The 19,149-nt window shown below is 41.5% G+C and overlaps 2 protein-coding genes and 1 long non-coding RNA gene across 6 annotated transcripts in view; all 3 read right to left on the bottom strand.

Annotated features, from left to right (window-relative positions):
* Window positions 1–22: 22 nt before the first annotated feature.
* Window positions 23–813, bottom strand: LOC145423485 (uncharacterized). Its single transcript, XR_013904545.1, has 2 exons — window positions 553–813; window positions 23–281 (listed from the first exon to the last, which is right to left on the bottom strand). It is a non-coding gene; the product is annotated as an uncharacterized LOC145423485 (long non-coding RNA).
* Window positions 814–3,302: 2,489 nt separating this feature from the next.
* On the bottom strand, window positions 3,303–6,474 carry asb4 (ankyrin repeat and SOCS box containing 4). The gene is made up of 6 exons (XM_026156114.2): window positions 5,785–6,474; window positions 5,181–5,480; window positions 4,852–5,094; window positions 4,511–4,758; window positions 4,310–4,423; window positions 3,303–4,010 (listed from the first exon to the last, which is right to left on the bottom strand). The coding sequence occupies exons 1-6, from the start codon at window positions 6,326–6,328 to the stop codon at window positions 3,822–3,824; spliced, it is 1,638 nt and encodes a 545-aa protein (XP_026011899.1). The 5' UTR covers window positions 6,329–6,474; the 3' UTR covers window positions 3,303–3,821.
* Window positions 6,475–7,575: 1,101 nt separating this feature from the next.
* The window catches only part of ppp1r9a (protein phosphatase 1, regulatory subunit 9A), a 46,218-nt gene continuing 34,644 nt past the window's right edge, over window positions 7,576–19,149 (bottom strand). For 2 of the 4 annotated variants that reach the window (XM_026156105.2, XM_026156110.2), the window contains exons 10-20: window positions 18,654–18,750; window positions 17,048–17,183; window positions 15,308–15,393; window positions 14,457–14,589; window positions 14,304–14,364; window positions 11,938–11,985; window positions 11,775–11,823; window positions 10,261–10,380; window positions 9,936–9,959; window positions 9,467–9,649; window positions 7,576–9,076 (exon numbers count right to left, since the gene is read on the bottom strand). In XM_026156105.2, coding sequence (XP_026011890.1) covers window positions 8,894–9,076; window positions 9,467–9,649; window positions 9,936–9,959; window positions 10,261–10,380; window positions 11,775–11,823; window positions 11,938–11,985; window positions 14,304–14,364; window positions 14,457–14,589; window positions 15,308–15,393; window positions 17,048–17,183; window positions 18,654–18,750 — 1,120 coding nt within the window. In that variant the 3' untranslated portion in view covers window positions 7,576–8,893. The remainder of the gene's footprint in view (window positions 9,077–9,466; window positions 9,650–9,935; window positions 9,960–10,260; window positions 10,381–11,774; window positions 11,824–11,937; window positions 11,986–14,303; window positions 14,365–14,456; window positions 14,590–15,307; window positions 15,394–17,047; window positions 17,184–18,653; window positions 18,751–19,149) is intronic. The other 2 variants (XM_026156111.2, XM_026156112.2) reach the window with 2 other exon arrangements.

Here is a 19,149-nt window from a genome sequence, read left to right as displayed (position 1 = left end):
GAAACTTTGCTGTTTGTAAGTCGCCATAATAGACGCAGTCCATTGGCTTTCTGTGGCCGCCTTCCAATAGAGGCCGAGAACAGGCTGTCTTGTTTTGCAGCTTCCTCTGTGTGCCCACAAATGCGGTGCTCCTTTCTAGTTTGGTTTCTCTTTGTTTGTTTGTGTCACTCTGTTCTGTTTTACAGTTTACTGCCATCATCATACAAATACAGGATTATGCAAGGTCGATCTGAAAGATAAGAGAGAGTAAGACTAAGTATAAGATCAATAAAAGCAAAGACCTTTGTGGCGTGGGTGTGGTCCTTGGCCAGCTGCAGAGGAGGCGTGACGCAGTGAGCTCCCGGGGCGGCGCAGGGGCGGGGTGAACAGGTGTGCTGGGATCTGACAGTGATTGTGTCTCTTTATGTGTTGGCAGTGACAGACGGAGAAGGAACGTGACAGCAGAGAAAGAGAGCGCGGAGTATATGTGTCCACTACAACCCGAGCTTAATAAAAAGTTCTGCACTGTCAAAAGTCGCTCCGGCTGGTATTTCTTGGGTCCACCGTTACAACCTTTTCTCCGACGTAATCCTCACTGGTATATTTTTAGAATTAGGCCACTCGGGTCCTGGTCCTTCAGTCATCCTAACAATGTTCCCTCTACAGAATATGAACACAGGCAAATCAGAAGGCTACGTCAGACACTTGGTTTGGATCTCTGCTGTGAATCTTGGCATAGAAAGTTAAGAAATACAAGTGAAGACAAATATCACAGCACAAATATTAGCTTTGTTCCGTGTTCGACTGTGCAACGTGCCGGGGCACGAGTTCGCCTGGATTTAACCTTTCTACTGTTGACACTGTTTGTTTACTTATAAAGTTGACATGCCAGTACTGAAAAGCTGCAGCAGACACTTTTGGTGCATAAAGAGATCGACTGTCTTGTTTAATTTTGAGACTTCACAGATGGAGTGGCCCAGGATGGCTGGGACCATCTCCAGGCCTCCTTCCACTGAACTGGATATGCAGGTACTAAAAAGGATTCATGGATGGATTCAAGCTGCAATTTTTGGTAATGTTTGGTAATGCTGGGTTGTCCAAAAAGTACAAAACAGAGGTCCAGTACAGACACCTCCACATGACCTATAGACTGCTGTAAGGTTCATAATGACTGTACCTTTCTATCTGAATTACTGGTTATAAACAACTTCTGCTCTTTTGTTCACATTTCATTTATTTGCAACTGCACTACTGAGCAGAAGCTCCCTTAGGCAAGCGGTCTTGTAATTTCTTCAAGCAGCTGTGGCGACCCCTTATGGATGAAGGAGCAGCCAAGGAATACTTCTCCAGGCTTCTTGAAGGACAATCAAAGCTCTTCTTTGGATGTTGGCTGCCTTTTGTTCCCACACTGCCTCAGTAATGCTGAGGTCTGGGCTCTGGGGAGGCCAATCCATGGCTGACCGTGGCCTACTGCTGCCTTTTCTCACTGTTCTTTAAGAATAGCTTCATTTCTGCTCATTTCTGATGAGGCTTCTGGTCCAGTGTCGGGCCTTTGCTGGATTTTTTTCCCTGTTTTTTAAGGACATGACTTTCAGATAATTTCAAATGCTGTAGCTAGATTTTTTAAAATTTTATTTTAGATGTGCTACTTTTGTCCAGTTTCCTGCCCATTTTTAAGGACACACTGCACTTCATGCCAAGATGTACCAAGTTGTTGTGTCAATATCTCAACTATTATAGGCTCAAAACTTTGACACCGTATTATAATCACACTTTCAAGTACTGAAAGTGTGATCATCCAAACAATAAATATTTTGTAGATGGTTTTCTGAATATTTTAAAATGACTTCTCCTCGCCTCAGATATTCATTTTGTGTGTCTCTATAATGCATCATTAGAGACGACACAAAAATACCAAGCACGAAGCTTTAATCTTAACGTTTCATTAGGTTGACAGTTCATTTATCTCCTCTAGCGTCTCCTCCAGTCTGCCTCAGTCTAATGACTTCTTTCCTCTGTTGTACATTAGTCTTTCTCCCGGTGACTCAGCATCTGGATGAAATAGACAGACATCATTACAGCATGCTGTTGTGAAAGGACTGGGCCATGTTCTGTAAAGGATTAAAGGCAGACTTGACACCTTTCAGAACAGTTTCCTCTAGGAGAGGATTTACTGTGCTCATTCTGGTAAAACCTGAAAATAATATTAAGTTCTTCTTCTTCCTTTTTAAGAAGTTATCTCTGATCTGAGGGCGTCGGGTGCTTTCTTGCACTGCAGACAGTGTTTTCCTTTTTTTTGGCTACAAGCAGTCCACTGGAAAAACAAGCACTTGTTCCGGAGGGTTTTGTCAAGTGTTAGTTCTCCTGAAAGTGGAACATGAGTTTGAGAGTGCGCATTAAGGCTGGTTGCCGGGTAGATTTGGAGCCTTCTCTGCATGGGCTGTCCATAGAGAGAGAATCTGGTCAACACTGCACAGGTGGAAAATAGCTACAGCAAAGAGACTCGCACTAAAGACACTTTAGATGCTTCTTTTTGGGTGGCTAAAGGTCCCTCTGTCACTCTAAAGAATAAAGTAAATGCAAACATTTGCACATTTGTCGATTAAACATTTAAGGGTTAGGGAGTGATGCTGTCACTGCTTTAAAACTTCTTTCTTTTTGCTTTTCTGTTATCATCACCTTAGTCATTAATGTAAGTGATCTAGAGCTTCGTACATCTCATTTTTAGTCTTTTATTGGGTCATTACAAAAATGACCTATAGATCCCATTATCTCAGACTCCTCTGGGTGTTGGCAGAAACGAGACGCTGATAATCAAACTGTTTCTTTTTAATAAAATTAATTTCAGACTCACCAGGCTAGTAAAGGTGTCAACATAGCAATATATCTAAAACGATCTCTCCCCGCATGACGTCACGTTTAGTTTCATTTTTTCAATATATTCTACATTTATATCCTCAAAAATTGATATGGAGCAAATTAACTACTAATAACCTCTTTCAGTGGGTTCAGACGCTGTAGAAACCTTGGCTGTGTTATTTGCACTACTGATTAATCATGAAGCTGCTTTTGTTTTCAGGGTGCACTGTGTCACGACAGGCAGTGTTCGAAGCTCTGTCCTTCTAATTGGACACCTTCTCTTTATACAGACAAAAATGTCAATCCACAGCTCTCATTTAACTTTTAACGCCCCCATAATTTGGTCCTTATCTTTGAAAAGACCAAATGGTTGTTATTTTTGAATGCAAGAAATTCTGAATGTGGTAGTTTGTTCTCATAATAACAACCTAACAGAGAGAAGGCAACACTAGGAGTCGTTTGGGTTGGAAAAAAAAGAACTTACTTTATATATTTTTCACTATTTACAAGAAACAAAATTTCGGTAAGAATTTTCTCACAATATATTACAGGGAAGTTATTTTTTGGGCAGGCCCTAGCTCCACTATCAAGCCTTTATATGTATTACATATATCACTATGCCTTAAGATTCAGACTAGACACACCATTGCCATCTATACAACAAAAACACCAATGAGGAGGATTTAACATCTGGAAGCATCTTAAAGCTATTTTAACAAATCTCCCCTCCGACCCGCCAGCTGTCCTGGAATGTTAGCAGCTATTAACTAAAACACAGAAATGGCTCATCCTGCAAGCACAAAAAATACCTTTTTTTGTTCTTTTTCTGTGCTTTCTGAGGTTTAAATAAATAAAATGTTAATGATGATGATGTTACATCTTGCACCACTTTTCATTTCCACAGTTAGCGGAGAGGCACTTAATAAATGTTTCTATTCAGGTCATTAGGCCTCATTCTGCACATCAGAACACCAGAGTCTCTATCAGTACAGTATCCCCTCAGGTTCTAGTAATAAATATTTCTTCATGGATAATGGCAGAGGCAGCTGTGCTACTCCTCTGTCACAGAAACTGCCCAGGGCAGCTCTGATGGCACATCTGGAGAGGTGAAGCAGACTGCGAGGAGCGTCAGTGCAAACAGCAAACAGGGAGTCGTAGAAGTCTTTATGGCGCTGAGGAGACAAAAAGAAACAGACGCTTTTGTTTAACTTCAATGAGAGGGCACACTCAGTCATATTCAGCTAATGTAAGCTGAATTTAAAGGGGCAATACACTAATTAACAGTTGAGAGGCATCAGATAGCTTTGAATTTGTTCATCTATAAATATTTCATCTTTTAACATTCTTTTCAGTTTTTACAATTTTTTAAATTATAAATGAGATTTCTTACACAGGATTACGTTTTTTCCTTTTTAATTTCAGTCAGTGTGTGTGTATTGTATTTAAAGAAAACAGTCTTTATTAGCTCTACCTTGTAGCAGTCATCAGGAAGAGCAGCTCTCCACTTCCTTGTGGGTTTTAAACTGCTATAGGAGTTAACCAAGATTTCTACAACTCTGGGGTAGTCATGGCAGTTCTGGAACACCTGTGCAAAACATTAAAGACTTTGTGGTTAAACATATAGTATAACGCAGATCATTTCAGCACAAACCCACATCATCATCTTCTCTACCTTGTGGAACTGTGGTGGGTAAATCCGTGCTGCATTGTAGTTGAGCAGCAGCTGAAAGCAGAGGTCTGGCATGGCCATAGGCCTGACTTCCGTCACTTTAAGGAGATACTGAATGGGAGAACAGCCGTTGATGTCCATGGCTCGAGAATCTGCCCCAGCCTCCAGCAGCATCTTTATCAGGACGTGATCGCAGTTCCAGGCAGCTTTGTGAAGAGCTGTTTTGTGGTCTGCCTCCTGAATGTTGGGATCTGCAACAGAAATCAAATCTGAAACATTGCAGTGGAAGTAAAGGGGGGGGGGGTTAAAGTCAAAGTCAAGGAAACCTATCTAGAACGTCTTACCAGCTTGATAGTCCAGCAGGAGGCGACAGACTAGATGATGGTCTTGGCTGTAGGTTTGCTCCTTAGTGTCAAAAGCCCAGAAGGCTGCAGTCATCAGAGGAGTCTCCTGCAGAGAGTTCACTGCATTCACAGATGCTCCATGAGCCAAATAGAGAGCCACCAGCTCCGGAACACCGAATCTGGCTGCCGTGTGTAGAGGTGTGTCCTCTGCGTTGTTGTGGCTTGCTTTGTTGACTTTTGCACCTCCATGAGAGGGAAAAAAACATTTGGTTGTTGTTTTAGTGGTTTCTGCAGTGACTGTATTTGTGCTTCTACCTTTGCCTTCTCACCTTTGAGGATAAGTTGCTTGGCACACTCTACAGACTCCCGGGTAATGCAGTAGTGCAGCGGTGTGTGCCCGCTCAGAGACAGGCTGTTGACCTTTGCCCCGTGAGCCAAAAGCAAGGGCACACAGTCTCCATTGGACACCTCGCAGGCCACGTGCAGAGGCGTCTTCCCATTGGGCATCTGATTGACAGCTGCGCCTTTCTGAAGGAGTACCAGTGCTGTCTCCACAGCATTGTACATTACACATACATGGATACCCATGGCCCAGGACTTTTCCAGTTTGTAGCCGGGTAGCCAGTATCCTAAAAGAGAGGAAGTAACTTTCAGCAACAGTAAAGTTTTTGTACTTTTAATTCTTCATAATTACAGCAGTTTCATCTAAGTGCTTTGTAATGTTTGAGTTACACACACACAATCCAATATATTGCATTAAAGTGTGTGCAATAATCCATCCTACGTACTATGGTTCTATGGAAGTTTTGCACCACCTAGTGGTCAACTTACCGGACTGCTTACCAACAATGGAGAAGTGTGAGAAATCTCACGATCTGCATTTATACTCAGCACACACACACACACTCACAAACACACACAGTTTTCCTGCACCTTGTTTGTACGAGGCGAGGACCATGCTGGGATCTTCCACCTCCAACACAACGTCAATGTCTAGTTTGCTGGTTTGTAAAATCTCAAGGACTTCCTGTGCGTTGTTGGTCTGCAAGGCCTCCAGGAACCGTTGCTTCAGCTGTTTTTCAGCCAGTTTTCTGGGACTCAAATCCTCCATGAAATCTCTGTCCAAAGGCCCTAACGCTGCCAAATCGTCTGGCTTAGACGCTAATATTGTCCATAAAGCATGGAGTATGTTGGAAAGCAACGCACAAATGTTGACGATGAAGGATTCCAGCATACCAACCATTGCAACAACTCCATCAGCCCGGCCATAGGAGTTGCATAGAGAAAGAAGACAAAAATAAAGCAGATGAAGAGGGGCAACAAGTGACAGCAGTGCGTCGTCACTGGGAGAAAATAGTCCTGGAGAGAAATTAGGATGAACATAAATAGAAAGCATAGAGGGTGGGATGGGAAAGCTAAAGCTGGCTGACTCTAGACCAGTTAGTGTGCTGGGGGGTGTCCAGTGACAGAAGGGCATTGTATTGTATCCCTTCTATCAGTGGATGTGGTAAAAAATAATCAGCTTTATGAACCTGAGAGAAAAAAAACAACTCTAATATTTTTATGTGCGTGTCTGACTGAATAGGACACATGCAGAAGAAGAAAAAAGAAGAAGAAACAAAAGCAAACTGTGGACAGTGGCTGCACATTTTATTCAGTGTGACAGGTAGCTGCCCTTTCAAAGTTTTCAGAATGTGACAGCAAGGCAATGACAAAAAAAGGAGGAGGAGAATAAGCACAGCTTTTTTTTAAAGTGAAAGCATGGCTAGCAGTTTGTGGCAAATATCTTTTTGCTATCCCTACATACATAAAAAAGAAAAAACCTTCCAGACATGATTCATCTGTGTCTCTGCCCGCCGGGAGCACTGAGGTCCCATGTATACGATGGTTTCATCACGCCTGGCAAGATCGGTCAAGCACATAGAAAAGATTTGGAATCCCGTATTTAGCTCAGGTCTGACCTTTAAGCATCCTCAGCCCTCTGGAAAACAGCGCACCCACATTGACACAATACAAAACAAGGCTTCTTTAGGACTCTTACAGCATATTGCTTTCAGTGTTTAACTATACATACAAAAGAGTCTGCTGACTGGTTTGTCAGGGTGTGTGTGGAGGGGTATTAATAGAAGGATTCAAGTGTTACAAAACATTTCATGAGAATACATCATGAGCAGTTTATTAGAGTAGCACGGGAGCAGCACTATGGTGGTATTAGAGGAAAACCACAAGCACAATGGGACTATACTACTGACTTTTTTCTCTCGTTGCAATATCGACCTTTAAATCCTTCATTTGATAACAGCCATTTGAATTGAAATCACTTTCTGATCACGTTTGGCAAAAGTAGGTAATCATACAATTCTGGATAAATAATTATTAAATGTTAATAATCCTCTTATTTCATTATCATAAACAATAGTACACTGCTTCATTAAATACAGAAATAAATAAATAATAACACAATCTACTATCATGTATACCCGCACTGATACCCCATCTATTCTTCTCAGCCTGTTAGCAGCACACCAGACAGGGTCATTAAGATAAAGATATCATCACAGCTGCCTGCATATCTCTCATGGTGGCTGTGGTGTCTCTACATTTAATGTAAACCTATAAAATAATTCCTGGGAATGATAAAGAAGTAACACAGGCAAAATGTCTCTCGTTGAGCTTTGAAATCTTAAAATAAATCGTTCCAACAATGATGAACCAATTTCAGAATAAAGTCCAAAATATATTCCGGCTGTAAAGTTCAATTCCACTGTAACATCAAAGTTTTAGGTGAGATCATCTTTAAGGACAGTTTCTGCACTTTAGGTGTCGCACAAAGCATCTTTATGGCAGCATTACAAAATGTTATTTTCAGGACATTCCAGAGAAATCTGCATGACAAAGCATCGGAGATAATAAAATGACACGAATGAGGACGTCGTTTAGTCTATCGTATGTGTCCTGACGCTTGCACAGAAGAGGGCAGAGTTTGGAAAAATTCTACTAAGCTGAAATTTCTAAAGGCAGCGGCAGGTATTACTTTGTTACTGAGAGAATATAAAAAGAGGTCAAAAGCAGGTTACAAGGGGGAGTCAAAGCAACATTATGCATTTAAGCAAGAAGTTTCATTTTTATCAACTTTTCTGTTTTTTGTGGTTCGGGTTAGGTAAGTTACAAATGTAATAATTACACAGTACCTGAAATCTCTATTAGAACAAGTCCAGTCAGTTTAGTATGTCTTCATCATTTATACTTTAAACGGCTTGAGTATGGTACATGTATACGGTAAGGGGCACTGTAAGCCAGTACGCAGGTCAAATTTACAGTGGTTGCACTTCCAGTGTTCTTACAAGAAATCAAAGCGCTCGTTTCTCCCGGCGAACCTTTAATTTCCAGTTCAATTCCTTTAGGGAAGTTCCAGTGTTGCCTTATTCAGTAGTGAAAGTAAGCAGCATGGGGACACCTGGTGGTGGGAGATGAACACTGCCTCATGTAATCCAACACAAAGACCTGAACTGTATGTGCTTCGTAAAAGCCATAAAGAGATTCCGCTGATCTTTAGATTTGAGCAGGATATACATAAGTCTATTGAAATGGCACATCATCTACATCCTTATTTATCACTGTACATGTCTATGTCTAAAGGTGCTATGATGGGTAAGAGAAGTCTCTGGAGATGATGTGGTAGGTTACAGAGATAAACTTTTCACAGGCGCACTCTGGATATGAATAAATAAAACCAATTTACAGCTATAAACAGCAAAACAGAATCCAAAAATTCTGGCTAAAAACACAGGATGGGTGTAAAATGAAGCAAATGAAGGGCACCATTCTGTTATCCAACTGATCCTTTTGGTTTCGTTTGGTTGGTGAAAAGGTCACTCAACAACAACTGGCAGCTGGGTGTGGAGCTCCACCTTTCAGAACTACTGAACTACTGAGCGGGCGTCCCTCGGGTTTCGTTTGTGGGGCCTGCTGACGTTCTGTTCTGCGAGATGCTACTTGATGTGGTGCTACAGTAAAGCGGGAGGTAATCTGGGGGCTCGTTTCACTCCGCCGCACTTTCTTTACGTGCATCTTTCTGCTGCTGCTCCAGCTCTCTCTTCCGCAGCTTTTCGCGCTGTTTCTCCATCTTTTCTTGGTTCCTCTTGGCCTTTTCCATCATAACTTTGAGGTCTTTGATCTTCTTCTTGATCAGTGTTCGATCCTGGGAAGAAGTGACCCCAAGAGCCTGAAACAAATTAGCAAAAATTGTTTTATATTTATCTCATAAGTATAATTATTTCGCTTTATTTTTTTTTTATCCTTTATATTTCTTTTGCCAGACCAGTTATGCTCATCTCATAAAAACACTTTATTGTTAGGCCTATACCCTTGGAACTACTTTTAGCAGCAATGAAGTCATAGTTTTCTGAAAACATGTATCAGTCTCTCACATAATTGTGAAGGAATTCATTATCTACTCTTTATGGAGGTTTCATTTATAAACAGCCCTCTTAAGGTCCTGGCATAGCCTTTTAATTACGTTGTTATCTTTGAGGACTTTGACTGGGTCATTGTGATGTGATCTGTATTCGAAATCTAATTAAGATGCATTTAATAACAAAAAGGTTTCTGTTACCTTGAGCTCAGCACTATTCAGCTGAAGCAGCTGCACTCCATCTATATTTTTGGCAGTGAATTCTGGAATATGGTGTTCTAAGTTTAGGCCCATAAGCCAGTGGGCCACTTGCTGTGAAGTCCATTCGGTAATGCTGCGGTTCTGCCACTGGTACTGCTTTGAAAACTGCCCCTCGTCTAGCATCTGAACATACATGACAAGGAAAAGAAGGACATACGATAAAAAAACCTATCAGCTCCATCTTTAGTGCTTAATTTGGATGAATAATGGGCTCAAACCCAGTCAACAACATCAAAAATTCCACCGATGCCTACATTCAGCACGTAGAAATACTGAAATTCTGGGGGCCATGAAGAGAAAAAAGATCGTTCCTCACCAAAGATGTGTAGCAGTGAGACACAGACAAATGGTTTACACACAGCTCAACAGACACAGAGACACGCATGCATTAAAAGAACCTCAGTCTCACCTCATCATCTATCATATCCAGACTCTGAATGTTGCAGCATAGAAAACAACAGAAAATGATTGGGTAGTTAACAGAACAGAAATGAAAAAGCTACCTCTGTGGTAGCCTTGCAAATAAAAAAAAAGTGCTTTTCTGCAGTAAAAACAAGATAAGCTTTCGTGCAATAATGTAAAGAAAAAAAAAGAAAAACTTTCTGGATGTTTTCTATAAGATTACACACTTTATGCATGGGCTGATTTGAACCAGCGAAGATAAATAAGCTTGTATTTATGGTTTGTGTTTCCATATTGAACATCCACGAAGAAGTTTCGGGAACATTTAGTACCTCATCTGAGGACAGCACCAGCGTGTGTGAGCGTCCTGACATCTTGGCTTCACTGAGCAGACCGCTGATCTCTACTGAGCTGCTGCTGCTGGCACTCAGATCATCGCACAAAGTGGGTGCCTAAGAAATCAACAACACGTTCGTAAGACTTGTGGCGAGCCAACTGGCTCTGCGGCTGAATTTAGCCGATTAGTTGGAACGCTTCTCTGTTATTGATGTTTCTGTGCAGCGTTATGTGAAGCCCAACACGATGTAGATGTTACAAATGTATTTTAAGAATGATTTTTTTAACCTGAGAGAGCGGACGGGGAGTGAATGAATCAAGAAAATGGAGGTTTTTTTCTCCCAGAATGTAACTGATGTGCTTCATCGCCCTGTTTTTAAAAAAAATTATGTTTTAGGTGTTTGACAAGCTCCAAGAAGGAGTGTGTGCATATCTGTAATTTTTTAAAGATGCTTGAATAGTATGCAAACTATAAATTTGGCTGGAATTTACGTGGACACAACACTGCCCTGCAGAGAAACTTTATTTGAGCTACTGAACGTTCCTTTTTTCGCCTGAAATACACAGGTTTATAGTTTCGGTGATATATGGCTAAGAGTGTAGAGCTATTTCTTACGCTCAATAACATACAGTAGCTTAACTCAGTCCTTTTAGTCTCAGTACCATCTGAGGTCAAAGTGAGACTAATCTCAGGCTTAGACTGTCAGCTTTCTGGGAGGACTCCTTACCTAAAAGCTCCATAAAAACATAATTAAGAAGAAGTTCTGTTAAGATTTATCTTCTCATGTGCACTCTTCTTAAGCTGAGGGTGTCTTGGGAGTGAGAGAGGACTGAACTGGTGCAGGATCAAAAATAATCTCCTTTTTAATCCTATGGTAACCCCATCTGATATTACACAGGATTAGCCAGTTTTCACGTAAGTTCCTACAACTTTAATCTTATTGTATCAGGATGAGGTTTAACTGATTTTATACACATTAGAAAATGAACTCATTCACACTGTGATCAGATTTTTCTGCTAAAGTTAAATTAACACCTAAAATCAGATCATATGTTTGCTAAATCATTATGTTTTTTTTTTACTGAGTTTCATCGACTGTTACACAATTAATTGGGCAATTATAAAGCAAATTATGGATTTCTATGGCTTTGGCAAGGTAATTTCCTTTTATATAAGCCCCAAATTACATCTTGGGGTACAAAATTATTTCCATTTCAATTGTTTGAAGCATTATTATTAAACATAAAGGAATACAATACCACATAATGTGAATAGGAGAAGAAGTGTGGCCATGTGAGTGCAGTCTGTTCAACAGAAACTACACAGTACATTAAAGCTACAAAGTGAACAGTAACCTGCAGTGAAAATGCAGAACTTGTTAAAAACTGCACGGATGCCAAGAAGACTTTTTTAAGTGCATGTATAATTGTGCACCACAAAGGGCAAAGCAGACTATTATTCAGAGAGAATCACTATTTACCAAGGTACCAATGACCAAACCTCACACACCTTGGCCTTGAGGTACTCTGGACTGTTCTCTGCTGACGGCTCTGTGGAGCTGAGAGACAGAAAGAGGAGCAGGGAGTTCCGAAATCAGCCATCGTGAAGTAAACATTTTAAATCCTCGTGTTTATTAGATGGAGGGAGACAAGGAAAATGCAAACAGTAATACCTGTTTCCAGGTGAAGCTCTGGGATCTTTGTCCTTCACTTTGGTTTTCCTGTGAGGAGGTGGAGTGGAGTTGAGTAACATATGTGATGCAATTATTTGTTCATGTGCTTTGTTAACTATGAACCTTTAGTAATTATTCATACAAAATGACTTCCATAAAAGATCAGTTGTTAAATTGTCTCTCTTGACTCCTGACGAAGGCGGTCGCACTTTTCTCCTCCCCCTTTCCCTTATCTTCCCTGCTTGGCTTCTCGTGTCCTTGTCTAGTCTCGTCTACTTTTCTACTCTTGCCCTGGAACACTCTCACAGTCTGTTCTCTAAAACCTAAAAGGGGAATTATGGATTTGATCAACTGGTCCCTGAATGCAACTGACACCCTCTTCTCAACGAGAAGCCTGGGCTCGGGTGAGCCTGAGTGTCCTGGAGGGACGTTCCCTGCCGGATACACGATGGACGAGTGGAATAACTGGAGGGTCCTGTGCCTGGCGCGGCTGTCGATCGAGGACATTGAAGACATCTACCTTTTCGGAACCATGATAACAGGGTTCTTGCTGATCGGAGCTGGCTTGGCCCTGGTTTATCGAAGATTAAAGAAAGCAGAATCGGCTCTTCAAAACCCCACAAGGCTGCCCGCTGTGATTGAAGCGATGGGACGACTTGTGACTTCTCGAAACAGGCTCATTGAACGCTGCACGGATAAGATCTTGAAGCTTGAGGCTGCAGTGAAAACTCAGACTAAGACCTATGAGCGAAAATTGGATAACATCATGGAGAAACTCGCGGCTCTCCAACGGGAGATTGAGAGACCAGTGTTGGACTGTTAGAGCGGCTGTAAAATTGACATGCAGTTGTTCGAACTAAAGGAATGCTACCATCATTTCATCCGGCTACCATATAGGCGCCAGCTGTGGTCTCAAGGCTGGAGCTGAACAAAACAAATTTTCACCCTGAGAACAGACTGTTTACTTAGCCTGGCAGGGCGAAGGACACTCTCTCAGCTAAACTCAGGACACACACACACACACATACACTGATACACACTCATCCCCCTCCATTTCCAAACGCCTTCGATGCTTGTCCTCTCCGGGGTAGATGGCGGGTTGACTGGACCAGCACAGACATGCTGCAGGACCGGATGTGCTGTCTACACCGGCTCTCTCTTACCCTTACCCACCCCAGTTGCTTGTCTTGTGTTTCTATGGTGTATTGACAGTCATGTGCTTTTTGTGCTGGGGTGTTTTTTTTCTGTTCTCAAACTGTTCTCCCAGTAGGAGCTCAGTCTGAGTTTTTTTTCTCCTCCTCTCACCTCATGTTTTGTATTTTCGTTGTTTTTTTCCTATCAGCCTACCTCTCTGACATGTCTTCCCAATGTGATGTTTGTGTAAAGTTCGGTCAGAGGGTTCCTTTGTAAATGCGCACGTGCCATTAGCGTGCTGCCTGCTGTAACCTATAATTTCTTTCATGATTAATAAAGAATTTCTGATTCTGATTAAAACTGCAGACGATAAAAGCTGTAAATAAATACAGCATGTTTTATCTGCTCATGTGTGTTCATTGCTCAGCATGTTTGTAAATGTTTATCTGGTTCATTTAGGTACACCTGTTCAACAGCTTGTTAAGACAAATGTGTATTCAGCCAATCACGTGGCAGCAACTCAGTGTATTTAGGCATGGCAAGAAAATCTGCTGAAGCCAAACTGAGCATCAGAGTAGGCTGTGGCTGCAGGTAGTCTGGAGTTTCAGAAACTTGGATGTTCCTGGAATAGCATCTCTAGAGCTTACAGCATCAGGAGACCACACTGGGTACCACTTTTGTCAACTAAGAACAGGAAACTAATGATGATCTGCTGCAACATTTGAATGTTGGGTTCAGAATTTGGCAAAAAAGCATAGATGCATCCTGCTTTCTACCAGTTATTGAGGCTGCAGGTGGCGTAATGGTGTGTGGGAATTTTCTTTATATATTTTGGATTCCTTAGCATCAACTGAGCATCACTTAAATGCCACAGCCTACTCGAGTATTGTTGTTGACCATGTCCATCCTTTTATAACCACAGTTTACCCATCTACTGATGGCTGCTTCCAGCAGGATAAGACACCATGTCACAAAGCTCAGATCACTTCTAACTGGTTTCTTGAACATAACATTTTAGCACCTTACCAAAAGGGCATCCAGCCCAGTACGAGTAAGCTGTACCTAATAAGGTGCCCAGTGAGTGTACACAGCACTGCTCTTTTATACGTGATCCTTGTGTTTGATTAACAACTTCATTTATCAACTTCATTTGACGACATTTCTCTGGACAACGTACGATGCATCAATTCACTCAAAAAGTTAACATGTCATTGCATCATCTGCTGTCTTACCCAGGGTCCAGAGCTGGTCTCTGCTCCTCCAAACTCTGAGAGGGGCTCGGAGACTGAGAACCTGTGATAAGAAACGCCCCGCACTGACATTACTCCTACATCAAATGATGAGCTTAAAAGAGTTCTGCATTATCAGGATCCAGGAGTGCTAACCGTGGAGTGTTTTTCTGGGGGAGCCCTCTGCACTGGCCTGGACCCTAAGTGCTGGAACTCCTCCATCGCAAGAGGCCACACTACGAAACGGACCAGAGTGGCTGTGGGATTGACTTCCACGACCTTCAGAGATCTAACAGCAGAGAGAAGAAGAAACATCAAGTTAATTTAAGAGACCATAAAAATGTGAAAAATGTAACTAAGGAGAGAGCGAAAGAAAAGACAAGCAAAACCTCCAAAGAACTCCCACAGAACGAAGAGGAAATTAAGTGCAATCAAAGAATAAGAGATCTGAGCAGCCAGAGCTGCGCACTAATCTGACAGAAGTCACTTGACATACTTTCACCATTTCTAATTCCTTGCCCTCTTTTCCCCAGGAAGCGCCACAGTGCCTTAGCTTCTGTGTTCCTGCCAATTCTGATCCAGTTCTCGAGTTGTTTATCTAATCGGAACTTGCTGAGTTAAGTGACAGCATTAGCCAAACCCGAGCCTTTCATCCAGAAAAAAAAGACTGTAGCTGTTATTATCACACTGGGAGAGACAATAAGCTGTGACAGAACCACACACTCAATTAAAGTGGCAGAGCAACAAGCGGCAATTAATCCATTAGAAGGAATAAAGTGGAATGGACAGGGGTTAAAGGCCCACAAACACGCACATACCAAACACCCTGTGGTGAAATCTGAGACATATTAAATGTAAGAGTACGCTAATGAGAATAATGGAGCTCGTTTGATTAAAAGTCACATCTGTCTGCATCACGTCTGTTTCATGTTTCAACAGTTGTTAAATAAGAAATCGTGTAACTGTGTTAAGGTTTCACTGAGTAAAGGAAACATGTTAATACAAACCTCGTCTGTGGAGCAGATGCTGTCTCTGGGAACTCCTCCGTAGCCCTTTATTTTGCTGGGTGAGTGGGGAGAGCCCTCCTTCGTGTCTAGAGTCACACCCACACACACAAGAAATGGTGAGCAAAAACAGCTTTTGGTATACCCGAGCACATCCCTTCATGATGACATCTGTCCATCCGTGACGTTTGTTTTTTAAATTTTACTTTTTTTAAACTTCTTAATTTTCCCTGACCCCGTGTCGACACCCACATTAAACACACCTATTAAAAAAAACCATCAACTCAGTTAAAACGTCCAAACTTCCCCCATGAGCGACACTTCTAATTAGGCAGACAATTATCATCGTTCTCCTCATTCCCTGAGTGCGCATGGAGATGCTGTCAGATGAAACAAAGACTGAATCACTTAAATTTCAAAAAGATAATTTCAGCAGACCCTGTATTCTCCTCCCACGTGTGCTCTCTCCTTTATATCCCGTTCAAGCCGTATCCCTTGGCCCCTCTTGTTTTAATATAGCATACATGGGCTGCATCATTCATCTCACTGCTGATGCAATCACTCTGCTATCCGCTGAACTGCACCAGATATGGTGCTTCTTCTACTGTTCTGACGGTTACAGCCACTGAAATGAAGCCAGCGGAGCTTAAAAAGACTTGAGGAGAACAAAGCCTGACAGAAACCCTGACAGATGGGCTCAGGACTGATTAGTTGTTTGTTTTTATTTGCAGTAGTTCAGAGTGAAACTGGAGTCAGAGGTTCAAGTGTGAGGATTTTTAAAATGAAATGGATATTTCTATATTATCTACAATGGAGTGTGTGAGTTAACAGTAAAAAACTGGATAATGCAATGTTTTTTAATGTACTTTAAAAGCAAAATCATCATTAAACTGCAAGATTCATTAAACAAGCTAACTTAGCTCAAAAGCTAAGAGAGCGACGGCTAGCCAGAGCTAGCGAAATGTGCTAACCAGCATTTTAAGATCTTTGTTCAATCAATGAAGTGTAAATAAAGAAGGCAAATAATCACCATGATTGCTTTTCTTTTTTAATTTATCAGTTTTTTACTGATTCATACAAAACAAACCAATATATGACATATTCATTAGTGAGCTTTAGAGGGACTGGTAGCAGCTCTGGTTTTACTCCCACTACTCCCACACCTGCTAAGCAGTATTAATTTCACTGACCAGTGATTTTCATCATAGTTTTTGACAATAACTAAATAAAATTAATGCACAGGGACAAAAACAAGATGGAAATAGTCTGGAGAGACAAGATCCAATCAGAATTTATTAAGTTGTGTTTTTGGTTTTTATGCTACAACTAGGACCCATGCTCCCTGTTTCACATGAAAATGGGACAAATTTTTAACACTTGTGAGGAAGAGAAGAGCAGACAGACGGACACATTTTGCAATTAATGTAAAGGAAACGGAAATGCTAAACTGTGTTGAGAATCTCTCATCATAATCTCGTGATATTTAAAAGACTAAAACGAAAAGAATTTAGATGCGTAAATTATGATTAAAACTAAATAAAGTTTTAATCAAAAGATAAATTAAAACCACTGCTAAGCTAAGTTAGCTAGCTGCTTGGTTCACCTTTAAATTCCAATAAAATTCTTACAGATGTGAATGACATTGAGCTTCTTGGTAAGAAAAACAAACAAACAAAAAGCAGAACAACAACATATAGAGATATTATACTTTTTCCATAATGGGCAGTTCCCACATAAACAGACCTCTGGCTTGTGTTGCAGCTCGGCTCGGGCTGTGCTGTTGAGCGCTGAGCCTCTCAGAACTGCTGCTGTTGTTGTTGTTGACCTGGATACCGTTCTGCTTCATCAGCTGCATTAGCTCCGACTCTAAGGTTGCAATCTGTAGAGAGGGGCCAACCGGTTGATGTTAATCACCTGTAGGCATATACCTGTCAAACAGCTGCTTTAAAGCGCTGGAACAATTGGTGACATGCTGAGATGATCAGAAAACACATTTATACTTGATCTGAAAAAAGTGGACCTGTAATTCTTTTTCTTATTTTCATATATTTACTGTTACAATTAAATTAAACATGACAAAAGTTTAAAATGAAGAGGTCAGCATCTGTGCATGTAATCCCTATGAGCTACAAGCTCAGGTTTCAAATTACTCCAAACTCTCAGTTTCAGGCAGGTTTTACTAGACTCGGTTCTGTATGATGTCACTGAGGGTGGACATCCTTAATATGGTCAGCTCTGGCACCTCAGAAGATGTTGGAGCTCAGAGGGAGCTAATTCCTGAGTTAATCACGTTCCACAGTAATACCACAGTGGCGACAAAAAGCAAGGAAAAAGGAGATTTCCTCCTTAGAAAGCTAGCTAGGAATAAGCCACTGCAGCCCACAACAGTGTACAAAAGAAAGGTTTTACAGTTTTACCAGTGTTTATGTGGACTGTCACCATCTTCAATTGTATAGTTGGCGTTGGAAATCCAAATCGAGTGGGTTTTCCCGTAAACAATCCTGAGTCATGAATTGGGAAGGGAATGCAGTGACAGCTCTGGCTGTAAACACAGAAGCCTCCCCACCTCTCTGCTGCTCAAACCTTTTGTTTACAAGGGACAGCCAATCAGAAGAAAGTTGGCTTAGGTAGTGGACCTAAAATAGCTTGTTTCATATCCTTGATGAATGAGGGGCTGAACAAAGGAGCACAGACCTAGAAATCAGTTTCAGGGGTTGGCCAAGTGTGTACAAATATCTGAACATATAGTACAATTGTTCCAGTATGTCAGTGTAGTTAAACAGAGACTCTGTGTGTTGTTGTACGGAGGGAGTATCAGAGTATAAAGAGTCTACTGTTTTCCAAAACTCTTACCTGTGCCACCCTCGACTATTTACCCTTTGAAATCCAGTAAAGGAATGAGTGTCGAATGCAAAAAATAAAGGCTTGATTGACAATTCAGCTGTGAAGAAAGGCCTAAAGGTTGATGATTAAACCTCACACCAGCACGATTATCTTTGTGTCGCACTTCCTTTTTATTGAAAAGAGTGAAACGGCAAACAAGAGGCGGCAGAGGCAGTACGACATGTGAGAAAGTGTGACCACTGGGCCTGAGCACATTACAAGAAACACCAAGTGGCAGAAAAAGCACAGGGGGGTGCTCCTAAAGATCTTTATGTCCATGCTGATTATTGGCTTTGAATGTAATTTCACACAAAGCCAGACTGTGTCACTCATTAGCATATTTTCAATGTTATTTAAGGGCAAATAGCTTAATTTTACAAGCCCACTCTGAACAGCTACAAGGCAGGAAGCTATTCAGTTATGGCAAAAATGAAAAGTGGATAGAAAAAAAAAAAAGATAGCTTACCCTGACTTGCAGTCCCTGGATCTCAGCCAGGTGAGCTTTCTCAGCCTCCTCCAGCCGCCTCCTCTCTGCATCCTCCTTCTGGATGAACTCTACCTCTCTGGAGGAACAGGAGGCGGGGGAGAGGAGATGTGTGTTAACACAGGAAACAAGATACAGCTATAATATGTGCATGTGCACATTTCATCATGTGTGATAGTGCCTTGCCTCTCGCTCAGCTGTGGTAATAAGGGAGTTGAGGCTGTTTGAGGATGCCAGAATGACTCATTTTACCCCGATCACGCTGTTCCCGGTTAACACACACATCTTTTTTTTCCCTTTTACCTCTACTTTACCCCCCTCTATTTGCTTTCCTGTCTCATTTCTTCATCACATCTTAAGTCCTCCCACTGAGGATGTGAGGGAGAGACACAAGGAAGGATACACCAGTGTTTTTTCACTTTAAGCCCCTCCAGATGGATGCTCTCTCCTTAAAGGTGCATTTAAGGGGATCTGAAGA

Source organism: Astatotilapia calliptera, chromosome 22 (genome assembly GCF_964374335.1).
Source record: "Astatotilapia calliptera chromosome 22, fAstCal68.1, whole genome shotgun sequence".
NCBI classification, from domain to species: Eukaryota; Metazoa; Chordata; class Actinopteri; order Cichliformes; family Cichlidae; genus Astatotilapia; species Astatotilapia calliptera.
Note: the sequence above shows the minus strand (reverse complement) of the source record. Positions and strands in the feature narration are given on the sequence as shown.

Bases quoted from the DNA above. Each gene is read 5' to 3' on its own strand.
- asb4 (XM_026156114.2), bottom strand. From the start codon at position 6,328: ATGCCCTTCTGTCACTGGACACCCCCCAGCACACTAACTGGTCTAGAG. The intron at 5,481-5,784 runs GTGCAGGAAAAC...CCTCTCTTTTAG, and splicing joins CCTCGCCTCGTACAAACAAG to GATACTGGCTACCCGGCTAC. The intron at 5,095-5,180 runs GTGAGAAGGCAA...CCTCTCATGGAG, and splicing joins CAAGCAACTTATCCTCAAAG to GTGCAAAAGTCAACAAAGCA.